The sequence below is a fragment of the Trachemys scripta genome, chromosome 11 (genome assembly GCF_013100865.1).
Source record: "Trachemys scripta elegans isolate TJP31775 chromosome 11, CAS_Tse_1.0, whole genome shotgun sequence".
In the NCBI taxonomy this organism is placed as follows: Eukaryota; Metazoa; Chordata; order Testudines; family Emydidae; genus Trachemys; species Trachemys scripta.
In genome coordinates this window covers 16,566,937-16,588,239 of record NC_048308.1, presented here as the reverse complement: position 1 = coordinate 16,588,239, position 21,303 = coordinate 16,566,937, and the positions used below count along the sequence as shown (strand labels likewise).

At 41.5% G+C, this 21,303-nt stretch overlaps 1 protein-coding gene across 7 annotated transcripts in view; it reads right to left on the bottom strand.

Annotated features, from left to right (window-relative positions):
- ACMSD (aminocarboxymuconate semialdehyde decarboxylase) overlaps positions 1 to 21,303 on the bottom strand; it is a 79,471-nt gene that overhangs the window by 26,184 nt on the left and 31,984 nt on the right. For all 7 annotated transcript variants that reach the window (XM_034785235.1, XM_034785233.1, XM_034785230.1 and 4 more), the window contains 3 exons: positions 16,275 to 16,319; positions 10,023 to 10,119; positions 830 to 879 (listed from right to left, as the gene is read on the bottom strand). In XM_034785235.1, the coding sequence (XP_034641126.1) occupies positions 830 to 879; positions 10,023 to 10,107 (135 nt within the window). In that variant the 5' untranslated portion in view covers positions 10,108 to 10,119; positions 16,275 to 16,319. The remainder of the gene's footprint in view (positions 1 to 829; positions 880 to 10,022; positions 10,120 to 16,274; positions 16,320 to 21,303) is intronic.

Below are 21,303 nucleotides of genomic sequence, written 5' to 3'. Positions count from 1 at the left end.
AATAAGTGTGAATCCATTCTGCAATTCTAGTTGTGCTGCTAAGTGGGAGATGTAATTTCAGACTCAGAGCTTCCTGCACCAATAGCTTTCCCATATTGGGAGTGTGATATTTAAAAGAAAGGGACATTTTTTTGTAAATGTATCTGTTCTATTAAAGCATATTTGTAATACTTCATCTATGCATTCCAATGTCTATAAGATGGAAATTGCCCAGATACCCTCCGGTGAGCAAATCAGATTCTTCATGATTTACATCCAAACATGATTTGACAAAGTAGACTGGACAAATGGCTCATTAGTTCTACTTTCCTACTAGATGCTTCAGAGGACGGTAGAAATCCCTCATAAAACACCTGGCTAATTCTGCAGTGCTGTGCGTGAAGGAAGTGCATTCTTCCTTACCCCAGTACAAAGAAGGTGGATTTCCCCGTGGCAATTTTTGAAATTTTATTTTGATGGGAAAACATCTATTTGATAGACTTACAACCCAATGAATCAGAACTTGCCTCTTTTTCCTTTATATCATACACTCCAGTCCTAGATTCACGCTCTGTAAAGGCTCTCTCCCTGCTCCCTGTTGCTCTTCCTAAGTTCCTGTTGCTGTCTCACCCGTTTGTATTAAATGTTCTCCAGAGCGGAGCTCTGCAGAGTCCAGCTCCTGCTGGAGCAGCTTTGCCATGTTACTCTGCTGGCCTCTCTTCCACTGCCAGAGCAGCTTTGTCATATTATTTTGGTGACTGGCTGAGCTGCCTAACTCACAGGCACAGGATTTCATTATTTTGAATTTTATAGTATCTGTGACTTACAAAATTTGTTTGCAAGGACTTACCCAATAGTTGAACATTACAGGAACTGTAGAAAGGGCTTGTACAGTGACTCCTACATAGAAGAGCAAAAGTCTTTAAATATGAAAATGCAGATTATGATTTTGTCCTAGGTCTGATCATGATTTGATCTCATGCATTACAGATTAATTATAGAGATTTGTCAGTCAATCTGCAGGAAGCAGATACATTCATAGGGGACAGACTGGATACAAGCACATGGTTCTTATAGAACAGTGGCTCTCAATGTGTGGTCCACGGACCTCTGGGGGGGTCTGCAGATTTCCAGAGGGGTCCGCACCTCCGTTCAACAATGTTTAGTGGCGACAAATGAAAAAAGGTTGAGAACCACAGCTACAGAAGACAATGGAAATTGTACATGAGGTATTCATGGGAAGAATATGACCCAAAATGGGGAAAATAATAATATGATGAGTCAGTCTAGCTCACCAAGCAAAACTGGGCACATGTGCAAATGAAAGTACTTTTATGAGTGAATAGTAATTATTCATAACAGGATCTAGCTACTTAGCTCAATCCATATAGATTTACACTTATAGCTTTGCCAGTCCCCAATTCAATCTCTGATGTTGGCCAAGATGGCAGCTGTTACATAAGTAGGCATTTGTATGGGATTTGAATTGCTGTGGGCCACAGATGCTTGGAATGAGCTTCCTCTGCCCAGAAGCAGCATATAACCCCTGGTTACATACATACATGTGCCTTAATGTGGAACTATAAAAATTGGTGTTTGGCTTTTAAAAATATTTTTGTTTGTTATTTGTGGAACAATTATAACAATTTTCTTTAGAATCACTTCAGTTCATGGACAAAAGCCCAGAGCAGCAGTTAGGTGTGTGATCTATTGTTACACTAATTCAGCGGTTCTCAAACTGTGGGTCAGGGCCCAAAATGGGTCAAGACCCTGTTTTAATGGGGTCACCAAGGTTGGTTTAGATTGCTGGGCCCCAGGGGCTGAAGTCGAAGCCCAAGCCCCACCACCTGTGGCTGAAGCCAAAGACCGAGGCCCAGGGCTGGCTCTAGGCACCAGCAAACCAAGCACATGCTTGGGGTGGTACATTTTCAAGGGTGGCATTCTGGTAATTTTTTTTTTTTTTTTGCTTCCAGCGGCAAAAGCGTAGAGCTGGCCCTGACAGCAGCAGCGCGTCATGTGCGGGGGGCGCCCTGGGGCCACTGCGGTTCGCGCCGTGGGGGAATAGCGCTGCACCTTGTGGGTGGGCCAGGCAGGCTCCAAACGGGGGACACTCGGGCTGGGGGCTGCCCCGTGGGGCACACGGAGCCACCTGCAGGTGCTGCAGGGCGGCTGCCCCCTAGCGGCGCAGCCGGGGCTGGGCGAAGTGGCCCAAGCCGCCCAGGGGGTGCGGCAGGGCAGCCAGAAGCAGCAGCAGCAGCAGGGCCATAGAGGGCTGAGTGATGCCGTGTGGGGCCCATGTCCCGCTCTCTGGGGCTCCGCTCCCTCTGGGGCTACCCTGCTCGGGCTCCTCAGCCCCCTGCCGGGGCGGTTCCCTGGCTCTGCTCTCCTGGGTCCCGGCCGGTCCTGAAGGCAGGAGCCCTGGCTGGAGGGACCCTGGGCTGAGGCACTTCCCGGGAGCACCGCTGCTTACTCCGACCCTGCCAGCGCCGGACCGGCTGGAGGCAAGGGGGGAGCGGGTGGAGTCAGCACTGGTGGTGGGGAGCCCAGGGCTGGGGTGGCAGGGGGTGTGGGTGGGGGAGGAAGAGAGAGCCCAGGGCTGGGGCAGCAGGGGGTGCGGGTGGGGGAGGGGAGAAGAGAGAGCCCAGCACTGGGGCGGCAGGGGGTGGGGGGCGTGAGGGCCCATGGCTGGGGTGGGGGGGCAGCCAAAATTTTTTTTGCTTGGGGTGGCAAAAAACCTAGAGCCGGTCATGGATGGCGGGGCTCAGGTTACAGGCCCCCCCACCCAGGACAGCGAGGCTGGGGCTTTGGCCCCCCACCTGGGGCGGTGGGGCTGGGGTGGCTCAGACTTCGTTCCCCCCTGGGGTTGTGTTGTAATTTTTATTGTCAGAAGGGGGTCGCAGTGCAATGAAGTTTGAGAACCCCTGCTTTAATCTATTGGTATTAATTTAAATACTTGTGCATGCTTATCACTCTTGACCTTCTTTCACTTTACTTAATTTTCCATAAATGTATCTTGAGTTCCATAAATGTATTTTGTCATATAAAAAAATCTTTGGTCCCACTTAAGACAGTGAGAACAATATATATTGGTTTTGCTCCCCTTTGTGGTAAACGAACAAATGCAGAAGCTTTGCATTCACGAACAGCACCTTGAAATCAGTTAATGAAAATAATTCTCACTCATTTTTTTTAAACTAACTACAACAGCCTCACTATCACCCTGCAAAGTTTTGTGATTTTTACAAACACTCTTTCCTAATTTTTTTCTAGTGACTTTCTCTTTCTTATTGATGTGTTAATGATCCATGAAAACAACAGGGATCTTGCAATGTTTGATATAAAATTAAGCATATGCAAGTGCTTGCAGGATTGAGGCCTAACTCACTACATGAGGGAAACAGTGAAACTGACTATAGGCAACCAGTGCTGTTTAATGCATACTAAGCAGATAGGATAAAAACAGAGAAAACATATTTTCCCCTCTCATTTCTTTCCCATATAGTAATCTTAGATATTACTTGCAGTTACTTTACAGCAGGTAAATCATTTTCGTACTGAAATGTGAATTTTATGTTGTCAGTGTCCCTTTGTTATGTAATAATTAACCAGTGGGACCAGAGGTTGAATCTGGATACCTCTAGGAAGCAGCTTTGTTAGTGAATCACTCTTCAACGAGCAGCATTTTTGCTTCTTGTTTCCTCAAACATGAGCTCTTGTGTTGTAACTGAGTCCCCAACAAGGTTGTTTTTTCAGTAGAGAGCACTTGTAGGGATGTGAGTCCATGCTGAGCAACTCCTGCATGGCGCGGAGTGCCCTTAGCTCCCACTGTCTTCTGCTTCAAGTAACATTAATCTGCATGTTTTACTGTATTCCTGCTGCAGTGCTTCGGAGGAAGAATGATCCTCTTTTTGTCCCGGCCATGCCTCTTTTCTCACATAAATGAGGATGAGACCCAAGGGCTTTTTCCAGAGGTCAGAAATATTGTGGGGAGGGGAGGGAGAGTGGAAGGGGAAGGGGAACATCCTCTGTAGTCAATTTTTCCCTCTACACAGACACAGTATGGATTTTGGGGCATTTTGCTCCACTCTGTACTGCATAGTGGGAGAACACAAAGGTCTTGATCCCTGACTCATTTACATTCTCCAGCAATGTGCCAGTGAACACTTGATTAGCACATTTGGGAACACTTCCCTTAAACAGATTATTATTGTGTCTTGTTCCAATCACATTGAAATGGTTAAATCCCATTACAGCCCTCTTCTTAACAGAGCCATATTTTACTGTCCAGCAATTTCTGTCTTTTTCCTCTTTATGCTTTCCTGCTAATGTGTTTGAAGAGGGTGCAATCAAACAACTGTTTAATCAGCTTCCTCAGAACAGTTTATTAGAGGCTTGCAAGCTAGGTTTTCAACTGCTAGAACAGCAGTGGTTAACCCGGTGAATGGGTTCTTCCTATGCACTGGTGATGGTCTTATTGGCTCCTGTATTGCTGCATAGTTCCATAGCATTTGATACCACTGGTCATTTGGAATGTTGTGATATAGGCTTAGCGGGAATAGCACTTGGTATGGAAGTGATCACGGTCATCTAATTGTGTGCAGTTTGCCTCTCTTGCCATTCTTTCCCCAGTGTCCCCAGGGACCATTAATCTTCAGCCTTTGCCTGCTTTTTTGCATTTAATTATCCAACTTTCCTTTTTTATGTGATTCACATGAAGATCATTTCCTCTGCTTCCACTATTTGATCAGTTTGTCTTAAATATAGGGGCACAGATGTCCAAGGATTTTTAAATATTAATTGCTGCAAAAATTGAGCTATGAATTGTTGGTTCTTGACACCATCTTAAATCTGTTACCTCATTCTCCTCTTCCTTTGGTGGCTCTGATATTCAGTCATCAACTATAAATAGTTAAGAGCCTTGGTGTTCTGATTTTTAAAGGGGAACAGAATCATCTATTTCTCTGACATGGTAAATTCAGATTTCTACCACCTTAAGATCATTTCCAGAATTCAGTCTTTTCTTTCCTTTTCTGACAGAGAGATTGCATTAATGCTTTAATTTCTGGCATTCCAGCTTGCGGAAAGGCAAACAGCAAAGCAAATATAAAAATGGACTTAGAGATTTCTGTGCTGAATATTCCCGGTCACCACACTGTGAGGGAATGAGGGAGACGACTCACCACATAAATGAGTTTTAACTTACTTTTTGAAAGAGTATTTTCCCTCTCCCCCACACTTTTCTGAAATCCTCTTGGTACATCCTGGTTCACTGATATTTCAGAATGCACATCTGCAACGACCAGCATCTTACTGCAATCTATGGTATTTGTTCTGACATAGAGCGATACATTCTGCTATGTCTTCACTGAGGCAGGAAGGACCAAGAAGATTTCACAGAGGGGAAAGGAATTAAAGTTTAGTTAAAATTAATATTTGAATTCAGTGCCACACGTAGCTTGGCTAGTGTGGCATTTGACATAATACTGTGATCTTAACTCAGTTTTCACATTGGCTTTGTAGTAAGTAAGTATTTTAATACACCATCTTGTATTCCGACTGGAGCCAGGAGGTATGATCATGTGATCTAATCGCTGTTCTGGTACACTGGATACCAGTTGCATTTCTTAGCAATGATAAAGTTTTTATGTTGCTGCATAAAGGTTTTCACAAATAGGACCTAATAACAGGGCCTAAGTTACCTGAGTTAATGACATCTTACCCTGCTGGTTACCAGCTTTCTTTAACTGAGAGAAACTCTTTGCATCTTCCCTCCCGAACTGTGCCATTTTTGGTGGTTAATTTTTAGGGCCATGATCTAATGGAGTAATGGTCTCAAGTTGCAGTGGGGGAGGTTTAGGTTGGATATTAGGAAAAACCTTTTCACTAGGAGGGTGAGGAAGCACTGGAATGGGTTACCTAGGGAGGTGGTGGAATCTCTTTCCTTAGAGGTTTTTAAGGTCAGGCTTGACAAAGCCCTCATTGGGATGATTTAGTTGTGGATTGGTCCTGCTTTGAGCAGGGGGTTGGACTAGATGACCTCCTGAGGTCCCTTCCAACCCTGATATTCTATACCCTCAATCTTTCTTACTCAAAATTGTCTTTGAAATCAATAGCTGCAGCTCCATGAATGAAACAAGAATAAGATATGGCCTGTAGTTATTATCCTTTGAGGAACTCACTGCTTATTAAAGATGACCTGCAAAGCAGAAAAAAAAAGTTGGACTCTTTTAGTTTGCTTCTTTGACGTATAAAAAAGGTGCAGGAGCAGGGCTGGAATAAGGCAGAAGCAAGGCTGGGAACAAGCAGGCACAGAGGCTATTGCAGCCATAGGCAAATTCTTTGAGCAGTTGCTGAACTTTTGCTGCTGCCGGGCTTAAGAGCTGGTCTGCTGGCTCTTCCGACCAATCAATAAGGCAGCTTACAACAGGCCAGCTGTGCTTGTTAGGTTACCCAGTGACTGACTCAGCGATTCCTGGAGTTTGCCAATTTCTGCAAGCAATTTATTAAAGGTTTCTCTAGCCTGATTGCACCCAAAATGGCACTTTTCCAAAAAGGGGCTTGGTTTACATGGTCCACGGAGGTTCAGTTGGCCTTTGATTTGACTGAAGAGGGCATTCACCTGATTCACTCAGATCCTAAACCATTTATGATCCAGGCTGATGCCTCAAACAGGTGCAGTATTATCTTGACACATGGGCCCTCACAACCTACTTCTCCCTGTCCCGTCCCTTCAAGTCTTGGCTTCTGGCTATTAAAGTAGCTTTCAAGGAGTGGCACCACCTCCTAGAAGGAACCCCATTTCCCCATTCAACTCCTAATGGATCACAGAAATCTGAAGTATTTACGGGCAGCTAGATGCCTTAACCAATACTAGATCTGCAGATTCTTTTTGCTCAATGTGACTTTGTGACAACCTATCACCCAAGGGTGAGAAACAGAAAGGTGGATGCCCTATCCTGGAAAGACAAATATCTCAAAGCTGGTGAAGAGCCCTCTGCCACTATACTTGGAGGAGTATCTTCACTGCTCTTTGAGTTACCACTGGCTTCCCTTGCTGTGCCATGCCAAATTCACATATAACAATGCAATCCATGCCTTGATCCCACATAAACCATTCTTTTGCAAACTAGGGCTTTCACCCCCACTTCCACCCAGACTTGCCCATGAGTTCCCCAGTATTGGCCACAGCGGATTTAGCCTCCTGCCTATCACAGATGCACCATGAGCTCAAGGAACACTTGCAGTCTGCCAAAGAAGCCTATAAACACCATGTGGACCAGGACCATTAGGCTGTTTCCAGTCTGGCCATAGATGACAAGGTGTGGCTTTCTGCCCAGAATCTTACATCGAACCACGTATCTGCCAAATTAGGCTCCCAATACATGGACCCCTTCCAGATTACAGAATGGGTACACCCAGTGGCCTTCAGATTACAGCTGCCCAAGTGCATGAAGATCCATCCCCGATTTTATATGTCACTTTTTAAAAACCCTGCACTAATAATCCAAACCCAAGCCAATCCAACCTGCCACTGACCCCCAAAACAGTTCATGGACAGGAGGAGTGTGTGGTCTACAGAATCCTCACCCTTGGTTAGTTAGATTCCAGCATCTGGTGGACTGGGAAAGCTACAGTCTGGATGAGTGGTCTTGAGAACCAATAGAAAACATCCATGCAAAAGTTCCACCAGACGTACTCTGAGAACCTGCGCACCAAGGTCTTCGAGGGGGCAGGTACTGTCAGGAATCAGGGCCTGCAGCAGAGCCAGTCTCCAGGCAGCCTAATGAGCACAGCTGGCCTGTAGTAGCTTCATTGGGTACATTGCCTGATTAGTTAAAAGAATCAGCAGAATGATTCTTAAGCCCAGCAGCAGCTGCTGTTCAGTGGCTGCTCAAAGCATTTACCTGTGGCTGCAATAGCTCCAGCTCCTGCCTTGTTCCCAGTCCTGCTCCAGCTCTGCCCCTGCCCTGCCTCATTCCATGTAACCTGGTCCTGACCCTCAGATCCGATTCCTGCCTACTGACTCCTGCTCCAACCACTAGACACTACCAGCCATATCCCAGTCACTGACACTCCTGTTAATACACCCAGAATGATTTTTTATTTTTTTTACCACTGCATCACGTTTTGTCTCATATTTAATTTGTGGTCCACTAGAACCCCTAGATCTTATTCAGCAGTACTACTGCCTATCCTGTTATTTCCCATTTTGTAGTTGTGCATTTGATTTTTTCCTTCCTAAGTGTAGTACTTTGCATTTGTCTTTATTGGATTTAATCTTGTTGATTTCAGAACAATTCTCCAATTTATTTAGTTTTTTTTAATTCTAATCTTGTCCTTCAAAGTTCTTGCAACTAGCTTTGCATCCTCTGTAAATTTTAGAAGCATACTCTCCACCAGGGGTGAAAGTAAAAACAGGGACTTACCGGTATGGGACTGGGTTGGGGCCGGCTCTGGCCCCCCGGAAGGGGCGGGGCCTTGGGTGGAAGGGGTGGGGACGGGGGGTCAGAGCCAGCCCCGGCCCACCCTGTACTGGTAAATGCCCTCCCCCGCCGGAGTAGCACCGGCAGCCGGGGGCTCCGGCAACAATTTAAAGGGCTCAGGGCTTGGCTGCCGCTGCTACCCCAGGGCTCCGGCAGCAGGGCTCCAGGGCTATTTAAAGGGCCGGGGCCGTAGAGGCAGTGGGAGCCCCGGGCCCTTTAAATAGCCCCCGGAGCCCTGCTGCCGCTACCCCAGGGCTCCAGCAGTGGGGCTCTGGGTGGCAATTTAAAGGGCCTGGGGCTCCAGCCACTGCTGGGAACCCCAGGCCCTTTAGATTGCCGCCTGGGGAAGCTGGGCCACTCCGGTATGGCGCAGCGGCTCTTGCTGGTACGCTGTACCGGGGCGTACTGGCTTACTTTCACCTCTGCTCTCCACTCTATTATCCAAGTCATTAATGAAAATATTGACTAGTATGTGACTCAGAAATGACTCATGCAGAACTGCACTAGATATGTTCTTCCAGTTTGACATTATAAATACTCTTTGAGTACAGGTTCTCAACCAATTATGCACCCACCTTATAGTATTTTCATCTAGACCACATTTTCCTTGTTTGCTTAAGAGAATGTCCTGTGAGACTGTCAAAAGCTTTATTAAAATAAAAGTAAGTCTTATTTACTCCTTCCTGCCCTCCCATCCATTGGGCCAGTAACCCTGTCAAAGAAAGAAATTAGGTTGCTTTGGCATAATTTGTTCTTAAGTAATAGCCAATATGGATTTGTTATCATCCTATTATCCTCCAAGTGCCTACAAATTGATTGTTTAATAATTTGTTCCAGTATCTTCCCATATATCTAAATTAGACGGATGGTCTATAATTCCTCAGGTCCTCTTTGTTCTCTTTTAAAGATAAATACCATGTTTGCCCTTCTCCAGTTCTCTGTGACCTCACCCATTCTCTGAGTTCTTGAAGATAATTGCATTTGCCTAATGATACACACGAGCGGTCCTTTTGAAGCCGAACTTTAAGTTAGGATGTGCTTACTGGATCGGGGCCTCTTGTCTCACCCGGTAACATAATTCCAATAATTCTCCAGTTACTCACAGTCCTCCAGCGAAAAGGTGGTAGACAATGTAATGCAAAAACAAATAGGGGAAAAAAACTTGGCAGAAAGTTCTTTTCTTTTCTTTTTTTTTAAATACATCATCAAAAACAAAGAAAGAGCTCAAACACATTTTTCTCCTTTATAGACCACTTTTAAAATCAGGAATGCATATTCTTCTTTTGAGGCCATGTTCTGACACCCATACTCATATTAACTTGTACCTTCCTGCACAGAAATTAATTCTGGCTATTTGTGGAGCAAGGTACTGAAAGGTAGAATCTGTCTCTTTTGAGTCTAAATGTAAACTGTATTAGTTTTCATTGACTTGCAATTGATTTAAACTAATTGTAATGCTGCAAAACCTTTTCATTTTAATGTTGTTATAGAACACTTTGGTGTGAAAGCTTAAGTTGTTCTATTTGATTTATGATTAGTAAATTTCATTTTTGGAGTTACCTGATTTGTTCATCTCTTTAATCCGAACCTCTGGATTCCAGCAGTTCTCTTGGATAACTCTGAAAACCTTTCCCTCCTTCATCATTTTTGCCTCCCCCTGTGAAATGAAATTTTCATTACAGTAATAAAGTTGTGTCAAGATAATATGGCCTAAAGTCTACTGTGTTAGAAGTATGTAGGGCTGCCAGTGCCCATCCAGTGCTAGAATTCAGGCCCTACATTTTTGTTCAATAGGAAAAAAAAATCCCCCCAAAAATATTTAGAAATGTCATTTGTAATGCAAAAGAACAATATCTAGGTATCTTTTTATAATTTAAAAATAATCCCCTCTCTATTGCTGATACCCTTTGTTATCCTGAAACAATTTCCTTAACTAAACTCCATCATTCAGGCACCTGAGTTTGACATCATAGTGATGCTTATGAGTGCTGTTTGTTGACTATGAGCCAAGTTCTGCCCTCAGGTTTGCCCTATTCCTTTGGAAGTCAGTGGGCTCAAAAATGATCTTAGTAACTCCAGAGAGAATTCAGAGTAACTCCATAAATTCAATAGAGTTCTGCAGATTCATCCAGTACAATTGAGATAGAGTATCAGAGGGGTAGCCATGTTAGTCTGGATCTGTAAAAAGCAACAGAGAGTCCTGTGGCACCTTTAAGACTAACAGATGCATTGGAGCATAAGCTTTCGTGGGTGAATACCCACTTTGTCAGATGCATGTCTGAGAGATAGAGTTAGCCCCAATGGAAGCTGCGGGTTGAATTTTCATTGTAGTAATAATAATAATAAAAAAAAGAATACTGAAGCATTCGTATCAGGGGAAAAGATCCAATATAAAACAATTACCTGAACTATAGGAATACAGTTTTAATGCAAAGCCCTCTCAGGGTTATGTAGGTCAAAATATTACCAAGGTCACTAACTTTGACTGTGTCCCTTTAATTGTGAGAAGAGGGCAACACTTCTGATTTTAATTTTTGATTGGGTTGACAACTGGCCAGACACTGTGTAGTCACTGTCTTGTCAAATCAAGCCAAGGAAAATGAATGTTGCAACTGTTCATAGCCACTTGCTCTTATGAATATGTTATTAGAGCTAGTGATTCAACACCAAAAGCAACTGCAACAGCCAATTTTCCTATTGTTTTATTCTTCAACAAATTGATGAGATGTAACCCATTAATACCTGCAAGAGACACTCTTAGCTGCTTCTGTTGGGTAATGGGAATGCATGAAAGTTGAGCTATGACAGACAGCTGGATTAAGTTATGTCTGGACCCTGCAGATTCCACCTGTGTGTGGTAGGGAAGCATGGGCGTAGAGCAGACATGTTGGAGGCGAGGAGTGACGGGATCTGCGATTACACTGATTTAGTGGCTGGAAACCCCTCTGTAAAGGGTGTGGAGGAATAGCACAGTGGATGGCAGCTAGATGCAGTGAAGCTCTAAAGCCTGCTCCAATCTGAGGGGGCACATTCTCTCCAACCCACACCTAGTTTCCTCCCCCAACACACACAATCAGTTGACTGATGCTCCTGGAGGAGACGTGAATTTCACCCAGTGTACATCTATTCTGCAATGTAAAATAATAGTTAATTCAGACTATTCCTTGTTCTGAACATAGACATACAATTTCTTAAATTAATAAAATTACACTCGTTGCAGCAGGCATACTCAGTTGCATGTCTCCTCTCTATGAGGAGTCAGGCTGTTTTTAACCTTGAATATGTTATTAGCTTCATACATCATTCACAAATATATTTCCCTGATAAATATTTTAAAACCTTTTTTTCTCTCCCTTTCTGTGCCACCTTGACAGGTTGCCAGAATGAGCTGGCAGCAATATCACAGTTTGAGAAAATGACTCACAATATTATAGCCAGAAATTACAACTCCACAGTCCTGTTCCTCTGGCAAAATCCTTTAAAGTCTGTTAGAATTGATGTTCCAAATGGAAGGGGCTAGCTTAGCCATACATTCCAATACATTTTAAAAATCCAGTATCAAGCCACTGTTGATTATTGTGTAATATGCAGGCAGCAGGATATTTGGGGGTCAGGGAAAGGCCTAGCGGAATTAAAGATTTTTGTCATATAAAAATAGACTATGTGTCCTTTATTGAGTTACCACTGGGAGTATTTCAGTGAGCACAGTAGACTTTTAATTCTTTCTTCAGACTCTGCTAGCCTCTAAAGGACTCATATGTGTTTTCTTCTATTAATACTGAAACCAATGTTAGACAGATTTTAATTTCACCAAGGGACCTGTCTGCTGTTAATACATAAATACTGAAAGATAAAAAGAAACCCTTTCCATGCAATATCACGCTATGCAATATGAAAGAGTTTATAATAAGCTAAGTGCCAGGCTATAAAGAATTGTGATTGCTGCTTTCATCTGTGTTAATTGAATTTTGTGTGATCATGGATGTGCCACTGATCAATCCTGAACCTTCATATTTGTGTGTAAATTCAGGAAAAGCCTGTTTTACAGAACAAACTGCCGTTCTGCTTATTCACCTGACTAAATTCACTCAGATCAATGAGATTACCCATATGAGTAAGGCAAGCAAGATTTGGCCCAACAAAAAAATGAGAGCTGGAAATCCAGTCATGTTGCTACAGTCTCTGGACGCTACCACTAAAATGCACATGATCCAGACACTTTTAAAATACAAAATTATGTAGTAATTTTGTAAAGTTAATTGGAAACAGGTTTTGCAGTAATGATAAACACATGGATCCTGAGGAAATTGTTCATGTTTCCAAACCAATGGCTAGAGTGGAGCCGTCAGACAAGGTACTATGAGACCTCTATTCTCAAGCCTTAATCAATTTACCTAGGACATAACTTAAGATTTGTATGACATCTCCTCCTAACAGCACCTGGTGTTTTATGCTTTAACAAATGTATGTGGAAATTTAGACACAGATTTAAAAATCAGCTGTCTGAAATCAGTTGAGCAACATGGCTAAGTTTCTCATCATCAGGCTCATCAGTTTCGTTCAGAATTTCACTCCTTTGAAAAAATACATCATTAATTTTTTATGGTTTGATTCTTTTTTACAGAATCTTATGAGAAGCTTTTCCCTCCTCTCATCGTAAGACACATTTTCCCTTGCTCCTGTTATATGCAAAGGACTTTACTCTATTCCCTCCCAATGACAGTAACATACAACCTACTCTGACAGAGGCAGCACTGGATAGCCCATAGTGCTGCTACTACTAGCTTGCCTCAGGGTTCCACCTGAATCTTTAAAAACTTCCATGGTTTATAATTCCAGTGATGTTGGTGACACTGGAATGTTCTTGTAATAAACAGATGTTGCATTTTATCAAACTTCTCAACTTTATTTTTATTACTCATGTGTGCTCACACAGATGCACACACACAGAGACTGATTTTCCAAGTTGCCAAAGGATTTGGATGTCCAGTTCCCATTCTGTAGCCCAAGCTATAGATTATATATTAATTATTATGGATTACTTAAGAATTCCCAATTATCATTTTGAGGGTTGACAGGTTCTTGTCCCAAGATCAGTATTATTCAAATCTATTATGATTAATAGGAAAATAGCATCTAAATTCATCAGTAGCTTGGAAAGTCTCAGTCTATGTTTTACATAACACATGTAATAGTTACAACTCTAGTGAGGAATCATGGGAGGGAGGCTTTGTTGTTGTGTTGTTGTTGTTAAAAAGCAGAGCAGCTCAGTTACTGTCTTCGTGAGATTAAAGCTGAAGGGGATGCTGAGGCAACACCCTGAAAATGCCAAGCACGAAATATTTATTCTTTTTGTGGTGTTGTGCAGATCTAGTCAATCAAATATCACTCATCCCTCTATCTCTCAGTGCAGAGGTCCCATTTGGAAGTCATGTCTGAACCTCAGAAGATGGGAGCAGATTAACTCTAACTGTCTTGTTAAACTCACCATCTAAACTGCCAACCATTTAATAATGTAACTGGTTTTAGTTAGTTGACTTAAATGGGAGGGTGCACGTGCTTAAAGTTAAGCATGTGCTCAAGTTTTTAGCTGGACTAAGGACGTCTCTCCTTTTTGCACTCTCAACTGTGCACCTTGTGTCTTGCTGCTCACTGTATAAATCATTCTTCCTATTCTTACCCACCAGATACCTCCTCCTTTTCTTCAGATCCCTCCTTAGCTAACTACCTATGCATCACCACAGTATGAGCACCTCACAGTCCTTAATAGATTGTATTCTCACAACAACTCCATGTGGCAGGGATATGGGGAACTGAAGCAGGAGCCTAAGGAAGCACAGGAAGTATGTGGCTGTGATGTGAACTAAATACAAGTTTCTTGAAGTCTAGTCCAGTGACCTGTGTACTAGATCATTCTCCTTATCCCACCTCTTCAAGCACCCACTCTTCCTTTCTCAACATAATACAATCCTGGGACCTAATCCAGCACTACTGAAGTCAGTGGAAAGCTCCCATTGACTTCACTGGGCAATTGGGTCAGGCTCCTGAAGTGTTAGCTTGCCTCTTCGCTTGTGTTCATTTGTCCTGTATTATTTACCTCCTCAGGGCAGGCTTTGTGTCTTGTATGTAAACTTATGGCACTATAAAATATTTTATTTATTATTATTACCAACAGATTATTCTTAAATTTTATGTTAAGGGCTCAATTGTTGCTAGCTTTTCACAAGTCTGTGAGGGATAAGGAGAGGGTATAAGGAACCTTCCCTTCCTTGTGAACCTGAGGTGGCTGGATGGATTGGCAGTCCCTGAGCTCCACTGAGGGCAAGGACTGCTCCAGGCTAGTTCCATTAATAATGCTAACCTCTCCAGAAGGCTGGGGGCCTGGGAAGGGAGCTGGCTCATCCTAGAAGGGAGTGCATGTGTTCTCTCTGTGCTGCTAGTGGCATCTTGAGATACAATGCATTCTGTATCGCCAGCTGAGGCAGGTCACTTCTGCACTGCCCCCTGCTGCAGGTTCTGGTTATATATACCACAACTATAGCAAGTTGGGGAAAAAAAATCAGAAAAATGAGTTTTTCAATGGAATTTGCCAATTTATCAAAACCAAAATGTCCTATAGCGATAGTTTAATTTTGACAATGTTCTGACTAAACACTCCCTGCCACGTAGGTGTCCTGGAGCCCACCTGACTCCTTGCCTGCCTGCACATTGGGGATCCCCATGCTCCCACGGTCAGCAGCAGCCCACAAGGTGGACTGCCTCAGAGCTCCCTTCCCATTTGGGGAGAATTTGGGGGTTTTGTTGAAAATTTAAACAAAAGCAGATTTTGAAATAACAAAATCCTTCGGAAAATGGAATTATCTTTCTTTGCACAGCTTTAGCCATGGAACTGAAATTATGCACACAGCTCGGTGTACAGTATGGCCCCAAAAGGCTGCATACTGTTCCGACTGAAACCACTGTTCTGTCTTTGCTGTCCTTGCTATAAAACTGAGGAATGAATTAGTCTTTCTTCTTTTTGAAAATTCTTTGTTCTAGTTCTTTAACTTCTATAAAAATGTGATTAGATAGTTCCATTTGTGTTTTCTTTTCCTTCTAGACAGCCATATAATGTCAGAAGATCTGGGTCAATTTCTTGGTTAAGTTCTAAAATTGGTGATTCTATGGAAAAAAAGTTTTTAATTTGATCTAAGTTATGCTTTTTTATTATTAAAATCTGTTTTTTAGAGCTACCCATTCTGAATACAGTAGAATCTCAGAGTTACGAACACCTCGGGAATGGAGGCTGTCCGTAATTCTGAAATGTTCGTAACTCTGAACAAAATATTATGGTTGGTCTTTCAAAAGTTTATGACTGAACATTGACTTAATACAGCTTTGAAACTTTACTATGCAGAAAAATTGCTGCTTTCCCTTTATTTTTTTAGTAGTTTACGTTTAACACAGTACTGTACCATATTTACTTTTTTTTGGGTCTCTGCTGCTGCCTGGTTCCAAATGAGGTGTGTGGTCAGTTCATAACTCTGGTGTTCATGACTCTGAGGTTCTTCTATATTAGGCTGCGGTAATTATGACGACTGCTGGATAATGTTTCAAATTGAGATTAGAAGGCAGTTATACCCTATCTCAGTCCTTTAACAGAAAGATCTATGGTGATATTTCAGTGTTTGGAGTAATCTTGCTTCCTAAAAATGTGTATCTTAATGACACTGCAAGGTAAACATTGGCCATCAACTTTATTGGCACTCTGCTTTTTAAAGAGTACAGGTGGCTGACACCACAATAATGCCTTACTGAATGAGAACTGCGTACCTTGCAATGGTGGTCCAGTTGAACCCATCCACCATAACCATATCTCTGTGAAGGAAGGAAGAAAAGGCCAGTGATTAGACAGTGGTATGGAATGAAAATCAAAGGCTCAGTTCATGCAGCGAGGCAGATCCAAGTGCAAGATGACCCTCATGGATAAAGCCTTCCCTCCCAAATAGCAGCATCTCCCTCAGGTGGACCCGGAATAGGGCAAAGAGGAGGGGGAAGTAAGCGGCAAGAAACAAACTCAGAGTCACAAAGGAAAGAAGAGGAGGACAAGAATTAAAATAAAATAAATAAAACAAAAAATATCCACTACACCAGTGTGGGAGAGACAGTAGCCTTTTGTGGGCATGCCAGATGCTTAGGTAGCCATCTAAGAAGTAAAGATAGACTCATCCCCTTTTAAGAGTGTTTTCCACTGACTTCTTGAATTTCTATGATTCATTTTCATGGTTAATATCCTTTTAGAGCTTTATTAGCTAAAAGTGGATGCAAAACCACATTTTCTTTAGGCTGTCAAAAGTGGGACTGTTTCATCTGATGAAATACAGCTAGAAAGGGTGGTGCACTTACATACTTATGATGCACATATGGTCAGGATCTCAACGGGTGTTAATTAGCATCGCCTCATTGAATTGAGTTGAACTACATTGATTTACACCAGCTGAAGATCTAACACAGGATATATGTATCCATGTTTGTGAGAAACCACGTCATATGCGGTGTGTATTACATGCACCTATGTAGCTGTACTTCATCCATATAACCTTATACATACACCTCTACCTCGATATAACGCTGTCCTCGGGAGCCAACAAATCTTACTGCGTGATAGGTGAAACCACGTTATATTGAACTTGCTTTGATGCACCGGAGTGCGCAGCCCCGCCCTGCCCCGTAGCACTGCTTTACCACGTTATATTTGAATTCGTGTTATATCGGGTCGCGTTATATTGATGTAGTGGTGTATACTCATTTAGCATCCAACTAGCTATTTGCACAGCACTCTTCACAATGATGTTATCTTCATCTGCACAGTGTTTTCTGTTCCAAAGATGCACGTATGGAAGATTCAGTTAGGTAAGGTTAAGAGATTTTCACCAGAAAACCTCAGTTAAATTACCCTGGATCTGGAGAAAGCTTCTTGAAGCTCTGAATACATATCCAGAGCAGATAATAACAATTGAGAATTGTCAGTTTCCCCCCTGGAATAAGTTAATAAAATGGTTAAAGAGTAAATGTTACATGACAAATTAACTGTACAGTATAGATAGAAAATATTAGAGGAACATTTGATGAAATGTGTTTGGAAATCTGACAGTGGTTTCCAAACATCTTGCCATTTTAGACAGTTATTAAGATTGATAAAAAAAATGTATTTTACCATTACATACAAGACAAACTTCCAAGTATTTGTCATTTTTTATTGTTTATGATGCTTTTCTCCTTAAAAAAGGCAGGCATTCATAAACCATAAACGAATACTCTGAACCCAAGGGCACATCTAGAAAGTTGAACATTTGCATTATTTTTGGAGTGTAGCCAGTTACTGAATAGCACCAGTAAGATCAGCTAGTGAACTTTCACAATTATTATAGTAGCAAAAGCTTTCCTTTGTTTATGACTTTAGCACATATTCCTTGATTTAATGGCAAAAATTCTTTTAAATCTCTGGCATCTGGATCCTGCAAGGTGCTGACCTGAGGGTGCACAGCGCCTTGTAGAGGGAGCTCAGAGCTTCACAAGATCAGGCCATAACATAATCCTCTAAGGTGCTGATCACTCTGTGGTCCAGCAAAACACCCAACTATATACTTAGCGTAAGTACGTAAATTGTTCCTTTGACTTCAATAGGACTATTCAGATGCTTGACTTTAAATGTGTGCTTGACTGTTTTGCTGGGTTGGGTTAGTACACTTGCAGGATTGAGCCTTTAGCCTCTGGTTCAGTAAGATACCTAAGCATGTGTCTAAGAATTAATTTTAAGATGCCTGACTCACATGCTTAAGTACCTTACTATATTGGGGCTGTACTTTACTGTACAGAATAGTATTTTAAAACAGAAACAACAACCAAATAAAGTATGTGAAGGAAAATAAGAGATGAGAAATGATCCGGCACAGATCCTAGCAAACTGCAATTAGTTAATCATTAGCATGAAGATGTATTGATTCTGCATTTCAGCTTCCATGATTCAGCAGCAAGGCTGAAGGTCACCTTCTTTTCCCTATTAATATTTAATCAGGAGAGACAGGCTTAAAAGATACAAGTTAGATGTCCATTGAGTCTCCTGAAGAGGTTTAAAGTTCTTTGAATTAAAAATAAAAAACCCCACCAGAGGTTTATTTTCATTTAATTTTTTGAATCATAAGATTTAAAAGTATATGAAATAATGAAGTATGATGATAGAAAGAGGGTCAGAATTCTCTATTTTTTCCATAAAGTAACATTTTGCAGGAAACTGGACAAAAGCAGGAATTATTAACACATCAGCATAAGCAAAATTATGATCCTGCATATCCAATGCAGGCAGGCAAACCAATCATTGACTTCAAGTATAAATAAGCCCCTGACTTCAGCCAGAGATGCTTTTGACTGTGGTATGTTGATATATTTATTTACACCAATTTAAATTTACATACCATTAAAACTGTATTTTGCCAAGGACACATAGGATGTGAGCCAAAGTCCACTGAAATAAATGAAAAGACTTCCATTGACCTCAATGGGCTTTGGATCAGCTCCCTAATAACTATGATTATGCAACTGTACAGATATCAGAAGCACTACACAGCTCCACCACATAGACAATAGATCAAGTAGTCAATGATGTATTTTTTCCCCCACCAATTTTCCCCCTTATGCCCTCAGGGATTAACTGGATGCATTTCATACTCCACATTCAAGCACTTCACTGATCACTTTTTCACTTCACTTACTCAAAATTACTAGTTACTTTTGAAAATGTGGGCCCATACATTTGGAGCTATAAAGAATTCAGCAAGAGGAGTGAAAAAGCAGTTCTAACTAGTTTAAGAGAAAGTTTTCCTTGCAATATGACCTCTTCAAGTGCAAGGCATCACTAATTATACTGCATAGCTTCGGGGTCTACTTTATCTTCTGTATTCTGGTGCTGATATTAGACTTTCCTCTTTCTTTTCAACTTTCTAATTTATAAGCCTTCTGTGAGGCTTCATACTTAAACTTCATTGCCTTTTTAAAGTTCTAGCTTATTTGGATATAGATTTTCAAATGCCTACGCCTAGCAAGAGAAATAAAGACATTTTGTTAACTTTGGCATTATTGATTCAAGACTGCTTTTTCCCATGGTCAAGAGACTCTTATCTGTGGAATAATCAGAATCTCCAATGATTTATGAAAAGCTTCTGCATAACGGTGAGACACTGTTAGCCACTTATTGTTGGAGGGCAGAGGTGAAATCCCAGATTCTCACCACAAAGCTTCTGCCTTTTCAAGATTATAATCAAGAGCTTGGCAACTTTTATTTTGTTTATAGTCAATTTGCTTAAGGAGCATTTTACAAAGACTAGTCCCAATTTTCATTGTTTGCAAAAGGATGCTAAGGTCTTCAGGGATGATCTAGGTCGATTTGGTCCTGCCTCAGCACTGGGGACTAGACTAGATGACCTCTTCTACAGCCCTAAATTTTAATGCTTCTATGATTTTTATATGTGTTATGGGTTTCCAAGTTCACAGGTGAACAAACCCAACACAAAGTTTTCTATTATCTTAGGTTCAAGATTCAGTAATTCTGATACCAACAATGTAATGTAAAAATTATAAGATAGCACTGCATGTGCCTGTGACAGAGCTAATGGATCAGAAAACACGTTATCGTCCAATCAGTTCGATCTGTATTACTGATACTGCTGACAGTTTTAAATGAATAATCACATATGTGTTCTTAATTCCAGGTCCCATTGCTACTCATTTTTGAATAAATAAATTGCAGTTTTCTGTCCTTCTCTAACCTTCAACTTCTGCTAGCCTGTGCACTTAACATTCACAGAAACACAGAGCTAACAAACCTTCAAAAACGACTTTTGACATTTCTGTCATCAGGAACGAATTGAAACCTCAGTATATCAAAGGAAGAGAGACACACAGTGTAAAGAGAGCTTCAGCTTCTGTCTGGTGCCTAACAGCAAGGCTGAAATCACAGTATTCTTTTGCAGTCAAAAGATAGGCACAATGCCATAAAATGGTGTCATATTGACAGACAAAAGCCTAGTAAGGCTTTCATTCTAACTACCATGAAGATAGAATGGAATAGGGTCTCAAAACAGCCATTACAAAAAAACCCAAAAACAAACAAACAAACAAACAAACAAAAAAAACAAAACAAAAAAACAAAACAGCTAATTCAGTTCTCATCCTCTCTCTTAACTAATTTGCTAGCTTGCCTCAAATGGAAATATTATATGTGCTTTAAAATCCACCTATACTCAACTTGTTTAATGGAGCTGATCATACAAAGTCAGTTTTATCAGAAAATAATTTCAGAAATTATATTCTATTTCATTATATGATTTTTTTTAAAAGTGACGTTACTAATTCTCTACATTGCTGCAGAATTAATAAAAAAGGATAAAAATATATTCCACAGTGTTCAACACGGTTAAGGCTATCCTACAAACTGAGTTAGAACTAGATACGTCTATATTTTTTAAATTAAACAATCTGATTATATGTAACATCAAAAGAATTAGATTTTTTTAGTACAATAATACCTATAGCACATTCTATTTTCAAAGCACTGTGCAAATATTAACTAAGGAATCCCCAGAGCACCCATGCCTCCATATTACAGATGGGGAAAGTGAGACAGAGGGGGGGCTAAGAAATAGATCACGCCTCTGTGTGAAAAACATGCTACCAATACTTCTCCCTTCTGCACCTGGGTCCTACTGCACGACCAAGGCAGCTTGCAATTATGGAACATGGAGCCTAGGGAGTTATTTCTGACAGTGCATTTTGGATTTACTAAGAGACTCTGAATTTACAATAT